The sequence below is a fragment of the Callithrix jacchus genome, chromosome 10 (assembly GCF_049354715.1).
Source record: "Callithrix jacchus isolate 240 chromosome 10, calJac240_pri, whole genome shotgun sequence".
Lineage (NCBI taxonomy): Eukaryota > Metazoa > Chordata > Mammalia > Primates > Cebidae > Callithrix > Callithrix jacchus.
Window position 1 is genome coordinate 23,659,244 of NC_133511.1, and position 12,995 is coordinate 23,672,238.

Below are 12,995 nucleotides of genomic sequence, written 5' to 3' on the forward strand. Positions count from 1 at the left end.
TATCCAATTTGCTAGTCTGTGTCTTTTGATTGGGGCATTTAGTCCATTTAAATTTAATGTTAATATTATGTACGAATTTGATCCTGCCATTTTATTACTGGTTGGTTGTTTTGCCCTTTGGTTGGAGCAATTTCTTCATTGCATTGTTGGTCTTTACCATTTGGTTCTTTTTTGCAGTGGCTGGTACTGGCTTTTCCTTTCTGTGTTTAGTGCTTCCTTCAGGAGCTCTTGCAGGGCAGATCTGGTAGTGACAAAATCTCTCAACAATTGCTTGTCCATAAAGAATTTCATTTCTCCTTCACTTATGAAGCTTAGTTTGGCCGGATATGAAATTCTAGGTTGGAAGTTCTTTTCCTTAAGGATGTTAAATATTGGCTCCCCACTCTCTTCTGGCTTGTAGGGTTTCTGCCAAGAGATCCACTGTGAGTCCAATGCGCTTCCCAGTTTGGATGACCTGACCTTTCTCTCTGGCTGCCATTAGTATTTTTTCCTTCATTTCAACCCTGGTGAACCTGACGATTATGTGCCTTGGGGTTGCTCTTCCAGAGTAGTATAGTTGGGGAGGGTGGGGAGGGATAAAGAGGGGGAAAATACCAGATATAGGTGATGGGGGGATGAAGGCAGCAAGCCACCTTGCCATGTATGTACATTTGCAACAATCCTGCATTATCTGCACATGTACCCCAGAACCTAAAGTACACTAAAAAAAATTTTTAAAAAAACAACAACAACAAAAATAACAAGGGAAACATATGGACAGATTTGTGTGCATGAATTTAATAATTTAGATAAAATTATCCAAGAAATAAATGCATTAGGTTAGAACATATTCTTTTAGCTCACAGAAGTTTCTTATTATCCACCTTATGTAGCCTGATTCTGTCAATTCATCACACTTACTCTCCATCAGGCCTTGTTCCATTGCTGATGAGGAGCTGGATCCCCTGCAGGAGGAGAGACATTCTGATTTCAGGTGTTTTCAGCCTTTTTGCACTGTTTTTTTTCCCCATCTTTGTGGATTTATCCACCTGTCGTCTTTGTAATTGTAATTGCTGGCTTTCAGATTGGGCCTCTGAGTGGATGTCCAGCTTGTTGGTGATGATGTTTTCTCTGTTTCTTAGTTTTCCTTTGGGGGACACCCCTTGCCCACAGAGCTGGACCTTCCCAGGTTCAGCTGTGCTTGCTGTGAAACTCTCAATCCTCAGAGCTTCCAATTGCTGCTTTTTTTGTGGAGGAATTTCCCCTGTGGTGACCCACTGGGCTGGCTGAAACAGTGTCATTGAGATTCGTGGTGCTTCTCTGCCCGGCAATCTCTCGGTCTGGCTCCCTGCTTCAGTCCCCTTTTCAATCAGCTGAATGGGCTACTCTGCCTTCCTGGAGCTCCAAACACCAACCAAAAGGGCCCCCAGTCCCGTATACTCCGCACTGAGAACCACCACACCTGGGGGCCAGCAAAACAGCTGTGCCAGCCAAAAGAGTCACGCTGGCAACTCATGGGGCTCCTCTGCTGGGAATCCCTTGGTCTGTGGGCAACAAAAATTTGTCTGGAAGTGTGGCGTCCACTCACTCTCTACACTTTCACTGGGAGCTACAATCCCAAGCTGCTGCTAGTTGGCCATCTTGGATCTCTCTCAGTAAAAGTATTGAAACAAGAGCTCTTGAAAATAAGAGCTAATTTTAATGCTTCAATAATTAATCCTTTACATCATCAAATAATAATTATATCAATATCATTTTATAAATACTTTATAGTATTATTATGCTTTAAGATTCATTCGTATTATTTTGAAAAGAGGAAAACAAGGAATAAAAATTGATATTTGCATTTCATATAGGGCATGAAAAAGCTCAGCAGTATTTTCAGCACATTATACCATATTTTGATGTATTCTCTTGGGTTTCTCCTCAAAACAGCAGCTCTGAACTGAGAGGTTGTCCACAGAGGTTCATATTTAGTGTTGTCATTTCTCTGTTAACTTGTATTTCTAAAAATATTGTATAAATGTGAAAATGATGTATCTGATTGATTCCCTGGAGCTATATTTTTCTGAGTTAACTAGTAGTCGAAAAGAGTTTTAAATTATAAAATGTAAATAGCTAATAGCTAAAAAGAATCTGGTTCAAATTCTAAATGAATAGGGTAACTTTCATAATGATCCCAATGCCAACACTTGTTTATCAGTTCAGTCCTTCTTTCTCAATTACTCAATCAATGCAATCATTCCTTCAACAATTTCAGTTAGATGACTCCTATATTTCTGGCATGGAAGATACAGAACTTCAAGACATTATTTATGTTCCAGAACTCTAGAGTCCAGTGGGAAGCACATAAGTGAACAATGGACTTTAAAGCATTGTAAAGTATATGTGAGGCACCATAGTAAACCACGTCATCCAACACAGGTTAAGTAATGGAGTGAACCACCATCTGAAGGTTAAGAGAATTACACATACAAATAACAGAGGCCTTCCCTAATTAAATAATTTCTAATAATATCTACAATATAAATAATATAAACTTTATTGCAGTTCATGTGTTTTGAAGTATACCCCGGATTCACAGAGCTTTCATTTTTCATGCCAAATTTTTATGCATTTAAATCTTTCAATTCTAATGAGAGGAATATTGAGCAGAAGATGCTAAAACCAAAGCATCATACATTTTCCTTTATTCCTTCATAATCTCAGTGTTCATCCAATGCATACATATTGGCCAGGATCTCCATGTCTCTGTAGGTAAAGAGGAGGGAGTTTTACATTTACTGCATTAAAGATGTTTATAGTGTGACTCAATTTTCGTCATACAGTGGAAAAATTGTTTAAAAAATAAAAATAAAAATGATATCTCCTTCAAAGGTAAAATAGGGGGACATTTCCAAAGTGGCTGTTATCATACATTATTCAAAGTTACCATTAGCAAAATATTTTCATGAAATTTATTTTCAGATTTAGGGTATCCATACTATCAAAAATGACCAGGGACCATGCCTACGAAATCAAAAAGGACATTTGTGAAGCCCTAAAGATTCAGTATCACCTTATCCATATAATTCATCAACAGTCAATGGAAGCAGTGGAAAACTATAATGGAATTTTGAATACTTGACTGAGATCTGTGCAGCCACAAGTCAGGAGTAGTCAGATGTCTTGATGACAGCATGTAGAATCATTAGATACAAATTGAAAATAGAGACTCTCCTGAAGTGAAATATTAATGGATAAGACATATGAGACTTTCTATTACTCCTCTAAAGGCAGCCTCGCGGCTAGCTCTATGCTCATATGTTTGATCATGCAGTCTTAGAGTACTTCAAAGCATTAATGAAGTGTGCTGAGCCATTTACAGGTACATGAAGCTCCAAAAATCAACATGGAAGAGCAAGGATGTGATCACTTCACAGAGGCCATCATCCTAAGTTCGGTTTAGCACTTAGAATGCAACACAAAGGGATTGCTGATACACTTTTCTTGTGTTCAAAAATGTTTATGGTAGATTCCAAGAAATTGTTGCCATTACAAGTTCATTTCTATCCAGCTGGCATGAATTTAAATGTAACTGAGTCCTGTTGACAAATGGGAGAAAACTTGTGACCATGAAGGAGTTTTTCCCTTCTGTTACAGTGTTTTCTATATTTGGAATTTCCTTTTGATTCTATCTTGGAGTTTCCAGCTTTCTGCTCACATTACCTACCTGTTCTCTTATGACTTTTATTTTTTCTATTAGACTTTTTTAACCTATTATATTTTACACTCCCTCTCTGATAATTCTAACATTTATGTCATACGTGGAACTGTTTCTGATGATTGTTTTATCTCTTTAGATTGGGCTGTTTTTCTTTTTATGTTGTTAAGAATTTTATTTATATAAATTTATGGAATTCAAGTGTAATTTTGTTACATGGATATATTGAATATTAGTGAAAACAGGGCTTCTAGGGTATCCAACACCTAAATAATGTATATTGTACTCATTAAATAAATTATCATCATTTACCTTCCTCATCTCTCTACCCTTTTGCATGTCAATTTTCTATTATGCTACCCTCTACATTCTTGTGTATACAATATTTAGCTCCCACTTATAAGGAAGAAAATGTAGTATTTGTATTTCTGTGACTAATTTGTTTCACTTAAGATAATGGCCTTGAGTTCTATCCATGTTGCTGTAAAAGGCATGATTTTATCCTTTTTATGGCTAACTAGTATTTCATGATGTATATATACACACATTTTCTTTATTCAATCATTCATTAGATGGAAACAGATTGATTACATATCTTGGCTCTTGTGAATAGTGCTTTGAAAAACATACAGGTGCAGTTATCTTTCGGATATAATGATTTCTTTTCCTTTGGGTAGATACCCAGTAGTGGAATTGTTAGATCAAATGGTAGAGTTCGATTTTTAGTTCTTTAAGAAATCTCCATATTGCTTTCCATAGAGGTTGTACTAATTTACATTCCAACCAACAGTGCATAGTGTTCTCTTTTCTCTATAGCTTTGCCAACATCTGTTATTTTTAATTTTTTTAATAATGGTCATTCTGACTCAGATAAGATGATATTTTTTGGGTTTAATTTGCATTTCTTTGATGATTATTGATGTTGAGCATTTTTCATGTGTCGGTTAACCATGTATGTTTTCTTTTGAAAAATGTCTATTCATTTCCTTTACAAACTTTTAAATGAGCTTATTTGCTTTTGGTTGCTGTTGAGTAATCTGAGTTCTTTGTAAATTCTGGATATCAGTCTCTTTTGGTTGCATAGTTTGCAAATATTTTCTCCCATTCTGTTCTTTCTGTTGATTATTTCTTTTGCTGTGCAGAAGCTCTTTAGTAGAAGTTTTATTTGTTGATTTTAATTTTTGTTGCCTTTGCTTTTGAGGTCTTAGTCATAAATTCTTTGCCTAGTCCAATGTCCAAAGAGTTTTCCCGAGGTTATTCTCTAGTATTTTTATAGTTTCAGTAGACTGTGCTTTTTTTTTCTTACCTTTTAGCTTGTTTTATAATTTTTTGTTGAAAGCTAGACATGTTAAGTCAGGTAATAGGAATTGAGATAAATAGGCAGGTAGAAGGAAGATTTATGGTAATCTAATCTGGCTAGAAGTTGGGCTGTGTTTTATGTTTATAGGAGTTCAAGGCTTCAAATTCCCCTACTGTCCTATTTTGCCTTGCTCATTTACTTTATATATCCTTAAATACTAGTCCTCATAGAGAGTCTGTGACTAGTAACTCTTTCAGCTCTTCAACTCTTTTATTTATTGTTATTTTTTGGAGCCGTATTGGTGTGGTTGCAAGATTTGAGGCAAGTATATTGTCCTGTAAGATTCTGATTCAATGCTTGTGTTTTTAGTGGGCCTGTCTTTAGAACTATGGCCTTCACAAGTGTTTTCCTAAGTACCTCCCATCTCAGTTCCCTGTTTCTCCCATTCTGTTCTCCAGCTACATTCAACACTCTCAATCTAATTCCTCTAAAACTGACTTGTTTAATATGTTTTCCCCTGTAAGTAAGACAGGAGGACTAGCGGGGTCAAACTCTGGAGTAGGAGAAGTGCCCTTCCCCCATTTGGGTTAATAATCTGACACAGCCTTTGCCCCAGAGAACAGATGTTTGTTGCAGAGGAAGCTCTGGGTATGTTTCACAGTGGTTACCTATCCCCTAACTCTAGTAGAGCCAAGAGGGGACTTTTGGTTTTTTTTTTAGTTCTTCACCATAGGAAACTGGAGGAACTGGTGGGATTCATGAAGGTAAAGTCCGTCAATGTATAGGATCCCACTTAATTTTTTTTTAATGTCTGCTTTTAGTTTTTTATAAGCAGACATTTAAAAAAAGTCATTTATATCTCTCATAATACTTCTTAATTGAAAATTCATTTTATTTGCTAATAATATACTCATACTAGTTTTTTTCCTAGCATTTTCTTGGCATAAATTTTCTACCCTTTAAATTTCCATGTGTGTTTGTATTTAATGTAGTTTCTTTTAAACCAGATATAATTAGGTGTTGCTTTTTCTATAGATTGCCTGTTTTATTTATTTATCTTTTATTTTTAGTGGGTTACTGTATCTGTAATAGTCTAATATTTTCATATTGTCTACTCTTAAATTTTTTTCTTTATTCATGTTTTACTATGTTTTTTGTTTTGCAAAATATTTAATGTATTAATCAAATATTTTCATTGCTTTATTTCATTTTTCATTACTTTTAACTATTTTTCTTTGTTTTTTATAAAGTCAGTATCATTTCAATGCATTATAATCAATTTGCATTCGTACCTTACCATATCTTGAATGATCTGAGAAGCTTATATTTGGTTCCATAGAACACATTTACATATTTTTTAGAAATATTTTTGTCATTTATGTAATTTCTAACTATGTTATAAACCTGACAAGGTGTTACTGTTGGGGCTTTAAACAGTCAATGGTCTTCTTGTATGTTTATATATGTATTCACCCTTTCCTGCGCTATTTGTGTACTTACCTATTTTGGACTTCTATCCTTTTGTCTAGGATCATTTTATTTTATTTTAGAATATCCTTTAGTAATTTTCATGGTGTGACTATATTTTACACAGTTTTAAAGGGAGGTTAAGTCTGTACCAGCTATTTGTCATGGCTCTTTAGAAATAACAGTTTCTCTTTTTTTGTTTTTAATTTGTAGTTTGACTTTTTGCCTGCTTTTAAAAACTTCATTGGGAAATAATTTGTATTTAAAATGCAAAACTTTATTGAGGTATAATTTGTATCCATTTTAGGTACACAGTCTGATATGTTTTGACAAATAAATATATCTGTGTATCTACCTCCACAATCAAGATAAAAACCTTTACAGTACGATGTATAACCCGCCATGTTCCTTCTCATCAGTCCTCCACCACCCTAGGCCCCAGATAACTACTGACCTACTTTCCCTCACTATGGATTAGATTTGTCCTCTTTAGAGTTTCCTATGAATGGGATCATACCATGTATACTCTCTTTTGTCTGACTTATTTTGTTTATCCTAATGTTTTTGATATTTATTTATGTGTTTCTGTGTATCAGTAATCCCTTTGTCATTGAAAGGTAGTCTATTGGGTAAATATCTCATAATTTATTACCTATTGCTTCCGGTTTGGGGATATTATTAATAAAGCTACTACATAGATTCATTTGCAAATATTTGTTAGGCATATGATTCAAACTCTCTTGGGTAAACATTAGAAAATACCTTTGTCCAGTCGAATGATAAGTTGAATGACAAATGTATATTGAATAATTTAAAAAGTTGAGTTTTCTCCAAACTGACTGTATCATTTTATGTATCTACCAGAAATGCATAGAAGTTCTTATTGATCTACATTCTCAAAAATATTGACATTAGGTTTTTAAATTTTGGTCATTTCATTATGTGTTTGTGGTCTTATTATGGCCGAATTTACATTTCACTAATGTTTAATAATGTTAAACAATTTTTTATCTTTCTGGTGGCCATTCAAATATCCTTCTTTGAGAAGTATGTGTTCAGATTGTCTGCCTATTTCTCATTGGGTTGTTTTTAATTATTAAATTAAAGTATAATTTTAAAATTTTTTATTCAGTTCTTTACTTGGTATATGAATTACAAATATTTACATCTAGTGTGTATTTTGCTTACTCATTTACTTATTAATATCATTGAAGAGCACAAGTTTCTAATTTTGATAAAGTTCAACTTTTGACTTATTTATATGGTTCATGTTTTCTGTCCTCCTTAAGAAATCTGTATCTACCCCAAGTTTATGAAAATTTCCCTCCTACTTTTTTGTCCTAGAAATATAATAGTTTTACCTTTTACATCTTGGTCAATAATTCCATTCAAGTTAATTTTTGTATATAAAGTGAAGTAATAGTCAAAGTTTAGCTTTTGCTTAGGGATAGCCAGACTTTTAGGCATCATTTATTGAAAGTATCATACTTTTTCTCTTCAAAATGCCTTAGCACTTTGGCTGAAAGTCAACAGACTGATATGCGTATGTCTCTTTCTGGACTCTATATTCTGTTCCACTCATCCACGTATTATCTCCGTCTTTAAACATACAGGTTTTATGTCGGTGCTTACTGTGTGTCCACGTGCTTTCAATGTGCACCTTTATTCCCCAAATCCTCAAGCTGCCCTTTTATTGTTTAAATTAATGCTTTTGACACTTGATTTTCTTTTAATTTCCTTCCAGAATCCCCTCAATGCTATTAAGATCTAACCTCTGAAGTGAAGAAGTTTAATAGCATCTGGGAACTGAAGGGTAACAGTGTGGCCCTTTCATCCCTTGCTGTCTTTCATGACCATGCCATCAAGAAGGAGCTGCTTTTATAAGTACTGTCTCTGGACTTCTTTAAATTTACAACCTCTGAAAGGGTCTTTGAGTGTTATTGTGAGAAATAATTCTGTAAGGAAAGGTCCAATAAGAGATTCTTGTAAATCTCCTGAAGGTGTCCTCTCTTGGACTTACTCAAGAAACGTAGGAGAGGTGGTAGTTACTTTTTCCTGAGCTAACCCCTCTTTATGCTACTATTGAATAAGAGATGTGTCCTTCTCCATGTTAGGAAACAGATGTTTAGCAGCCAGCACAAAACAAGAAAATAGCGACCAGTCTGCTTGTTCACTTAACTCTGTAGTTTTCTGCTGCTCCATCTCCCAAGCTACACCTTCAACCAGATAATTTTACCTGAAACTTCCACAGGCACTCAACTCAAACATTTCCAAAGTCAGACATTTTCATTCTACCCTAAGAACATATCCCTGTTACTTTCTCTACTTTGATAAGTTATATCACAATGGCCAAAGCTTATGAGCTTTTCCATCAGCTTTGCCTCCTCACACAATGGGCTCCTGCTTGCTATTCCTTTCCTCACTCCCAATTCCCATTGCTGTTGTCTCAACTTAGATTTTGGTATTTTTCTTTCTTGTTATACAGTCAAGAAAGCTCTTTAGTTGATCTTGCTGCCCTAAAATTCACCTTCCTTCTATGTCTTCCATGCTACTATCAGTTACATCTCTAAATAAAAATACTATCATATTACCGTTACATCATGCTGTATTTCAATAACTCTCCAGAACTTGCAAGATAAAAATCCTTCTTCCTAGTATTGTATTCAAGTTCCTTCATGATTTGTCTGATTTTCATGACTTGTCATTTATGAATGCTATACATCTTGTATACTGGGACTACAAACTTCTTAAAAAGAGCTCTGTGCCTGTTTTTTTTTTTTTTTGTACTCATTGTACATAGGACATGATAGCCATTCAGTGTATATTTATTTATTGAATGGATAAATAAGTAGATTAAGCCAGATTAAAATTAATTAACATAGACTGGTGTTAAAACTGTAAAGTATTTAACACATATACACACATGCATGTGAGTAAAACTAAAAAAATATGAATAAGATTTGTGTATTATAATAATGGCAACATCCTAGTTGTGATATTACACTACAGTTTTCTAGCTGTTACCATTGGGGGGAACAGGGCAAGGTATAACAAGGATTCTCACTGTCTTGTTTCTTAGCACTTCTTGAGATTCTAAAATTATTTCAGTAACATTTTCAATTCAATAGACACTGACATTCATCTTATATATCGTTATCAATAATTTACTTTCAATATGTTTGTGTTTAGTACATCTTATTATAGTATTTTGAATCCTTTAGCATCTTTCCAAGTCTAAACTAATAATGGATCTCTCCTTAGGCATCTATTGCACTTAGAACAATGTAACCTGGACAATGCAAGATATGTTCCCCTTGACAGGCAATGACTTCGGTGAATGCAGAGACCTTCTCTGTTGTTTTTATGTACCTATTGTTTAGCATGTGACTTAACACCCAATAAATATCCCATAACCTTTTAGGTAATGGTAAGTTAGATATAACAGTGTGATGTTACAGAGAATTGTGAGAATCAAAGTGAAACCAATGACCAAGTAATTTTAGTTTCTCTGTACCTCAGTTTTTCCTTTGAGAAATGAGCTGACTTATACAATTGGCCCATACCAATCTGATTTGTTGGTGTGGAAACCAAAAATTTACCTCTTACGTAGATCATTGTGTCATGGTTTCTATAGGTCATGCTTACCAAGTTAGTATATTTTTCTTCTCAATACATCTGCACAGCTTACTTAGATCAAGATGTGGCAAGTTAGCACTGAAGGAATGTGCTTGCTAAAGCATCTCTGACATGCAGCTGCCACAAATTTGAGGAGTCTGAGAAATGCCTTTCAGTGCTAGCAGCTGCCTTCTAGTTTCTCTTTTTCTCTTCTTAGTATGCTAGGCAGAGTTGGCATGACCAGGATACATGTGGTATTTAAATTAAGCATTTATTTTGAGAATATTTACACATTTAAAGTGTAAAATTATATATATACATATATTTAAAATATATATGTGGATATATATTTAAAACATATATACATATATTTAAAATATGTATATATATGGATGACAGATTATAAGGTATATGGTCTGAGCTTTACCTACCCAGAGAGTGTCCAGAGTCCATTTCATATACTTTAAGTCAAACAAACGTGACTTACAGACGTAGTCTAATTACATGGGAAGTATTATCTAGTACTTTGTTCTAAGTTGGGGGATACTCTCAATTTTTTTACTGCATATTTTTGTCTCTAAGATTATTTGATTATTTTCATATATTTATTATTTACCCACTGGTAACTTACAAAAATAATTTTAAAATTGCTGAAAGTGGAAACTTTGCATTGAGGATAAGAGATTGGCAGCTCCACAAATACGGAAGGGAAGTCTAGAGAGTTGTTATCAGTGACCACTACAATGTGTGCAGTGTATACAGTGCATAAATGGACAAATATTTACACTCAAAAATCTTCCAGGCCAAAGTAAAGAAAAAATATTAAAGAGTTATATAGTTTTTATTGGCTCATGAATATGAATAAAGCCATTCTCCTTAAGAACCAAGCATTTTTGTCTAGTATTTTCTAAAGTGAAAATTTTGTAATATGGATACTAAATTATGTAGTCATTTCTGAATGTTATAATGCATTTTTCAACATATAAAGTTTAAAACATGAAAAGAGAGATTTTTATAAGGCTTTGACTTAAATTATACAAAATAAACTGTAAGAACATTATACTGAATAGCAAATTCTGGAAAATATTCATATAAATTTTGAAAAACTACTTTCTAATTATTTACTGAATAGAATGAGAGAAGAATGGACTATTATTCTTTCTTTTAGATTATCACCATGAAATGGCAGCTTTAACTAGGATGCTAAAAAACACTGCAGAAAAATTAAAGATTAACTGATTAAAAATTAAGATTGTATGATTGAAATGCTCCATTCGAGTATAATGTTCATGTCTAAGGTTTAATTACAAATAAAAAAAGAAAGGTTAGGTATATCTGGCCTTTCTTGATTATTTACCCTGAGTGAATACTGACCCATTTTTGAACTTCAACAGAGCTTTCTTTACCTCCTTGTTTCTCGGGGTGTACACAACAGGGTTGAGAAGTGGCGTCAGCACAGTGTAGAAAATGGCCACAACCCCATCTACGGCATCCCTGGAGCCTGGCCTCAGGTAAATGAAAAGACCAGGGCCAAAGAAGCAAAGGACCACAGTACAGTGGGAGGCACAGGTCTGAAAGGCTCTGTGCCTCCCCTCTGGGGTGCGGATCCGCAGGATGGAACAGGCAATGAACATGTAGGACAGCACTATTAGGAGGAAGCAGCCGGAGGCCACTACCCCAATGTTCACAAAGATGACCATCTCATTGGCTGATGTGTCTGCACAGGCCAGTTTCAGGATGGGCGGTGCATCACAGAAGTAGTGCTGGATCTGGCTGGGTCCACAGTAGGGTAAATGGAAAGTCAATGTGGTCTGGACAGCAGAGTGCAGAGAGCCACTGAGCCAAGTGCCAGTGGCCAGGAGGGCACATGTGCTCCCACTCATCATGCTGGTGTATCTGAGCGGGTAACTGATGGCCAGGTAGCGATCATAGGACATGACCGTGTAGAGGAAACACTCGGTGCTCCCCAGGAAGTGAAAGAAATAGAGCTGAGCCACGCAGCTGTGGAAGGAGATAGCCCTGCCACTTGGGGACACCAAGGTCATCAACATTTTGGGCACCGTGACAGTAGAGAACCACATGTCAATGAAGGACAGGTTGGAGAGGAAGTAGTACATGGGGGTGTGGAGTTGAGGATCCACCCTGATCACCAGCAGGATGAGGAGGTTCCCCAGCACAGTGAGCACATAAACCACCAGGAAGATTCCAAAGAAGGGGGCATCCAGCACTGGAGAATGGGAAAGGCCCGTAAGGATGAACGGCGTCACGAGGCTGGCGTTTGACATTTCTTCTTATATATGGGACTCTGTTCTTATAGAAGAGAAGGGAGACAGCATTTACTGGGAGCATGTTTTACATGAAATATGGCAACTACATTTTTCTGACGGAGAACACTAGGGTTAAATTATGTTTTGTATCTTATAAATTCCTTTTGCTTCACTATGGGTCTTTGAGGAGAAATAGCACACTCTTTTCCCAGCACCAGCATGAACCAAATACAAAAGAAGAGGAAATTTATATAAAATCAGCCAAATTTTAAAAAGAAGAACAAATTTGTATTCTATTTTCTGTAGTATTGGAAAAGATATACTCAAATTAGCAACACTTCAGTGCTGGCAAGCTTTTCCCGGGGATAAGCCTTTGTTCAAGTGTCTCTCTTTTCTCTCAAACACATACACATGTATAGATATACACGTACACACATATTCTCTCTCTCTCTCACACACACACACACACACATACACACACACACACTGTCACACATACAGATTTAGTCTCTTCTATCATTAGAGAATTTCCATTACAAATACAAATTTCTATAGCTTCTGGATGGCTGGGAGAACTGCCTTCTCAGAGCTTTCTGGCCAGCTACAGAACTAAAGCAGGATTCCAGCAATGGTCTAGCATTGTGTGGAGCCAGTCTTCTGTTCC

The 12,995-nt window shown here is 35.5% G+C and overlaps 1 protein-coding gene across 1 annotated transcript; it reads right to left on the minus strand.

The window, feature by feature from the left end:
• Window positions 1-11,090: 11,090 nt before the first annotated feature.
• Window positions 11,091-12,364, minus strand: OR10G7 (olfactory receptor family 10 subfamily G member 7). Its single transcript, XM_002754537.6, has one exon. It carries the CDS (start codon window positions 12,347-12,349, stop codon window positions 11,414-11,416), a length of 936 nt encoding a protein of 311 aa, XP_002754583.4. The 5' UTR covers window positions 12,350-12,364; the 3' UTR covers window positions 11,091-11,413.
• Window positions 12,365-12,995: the final 631 nt, after the last annotated feature.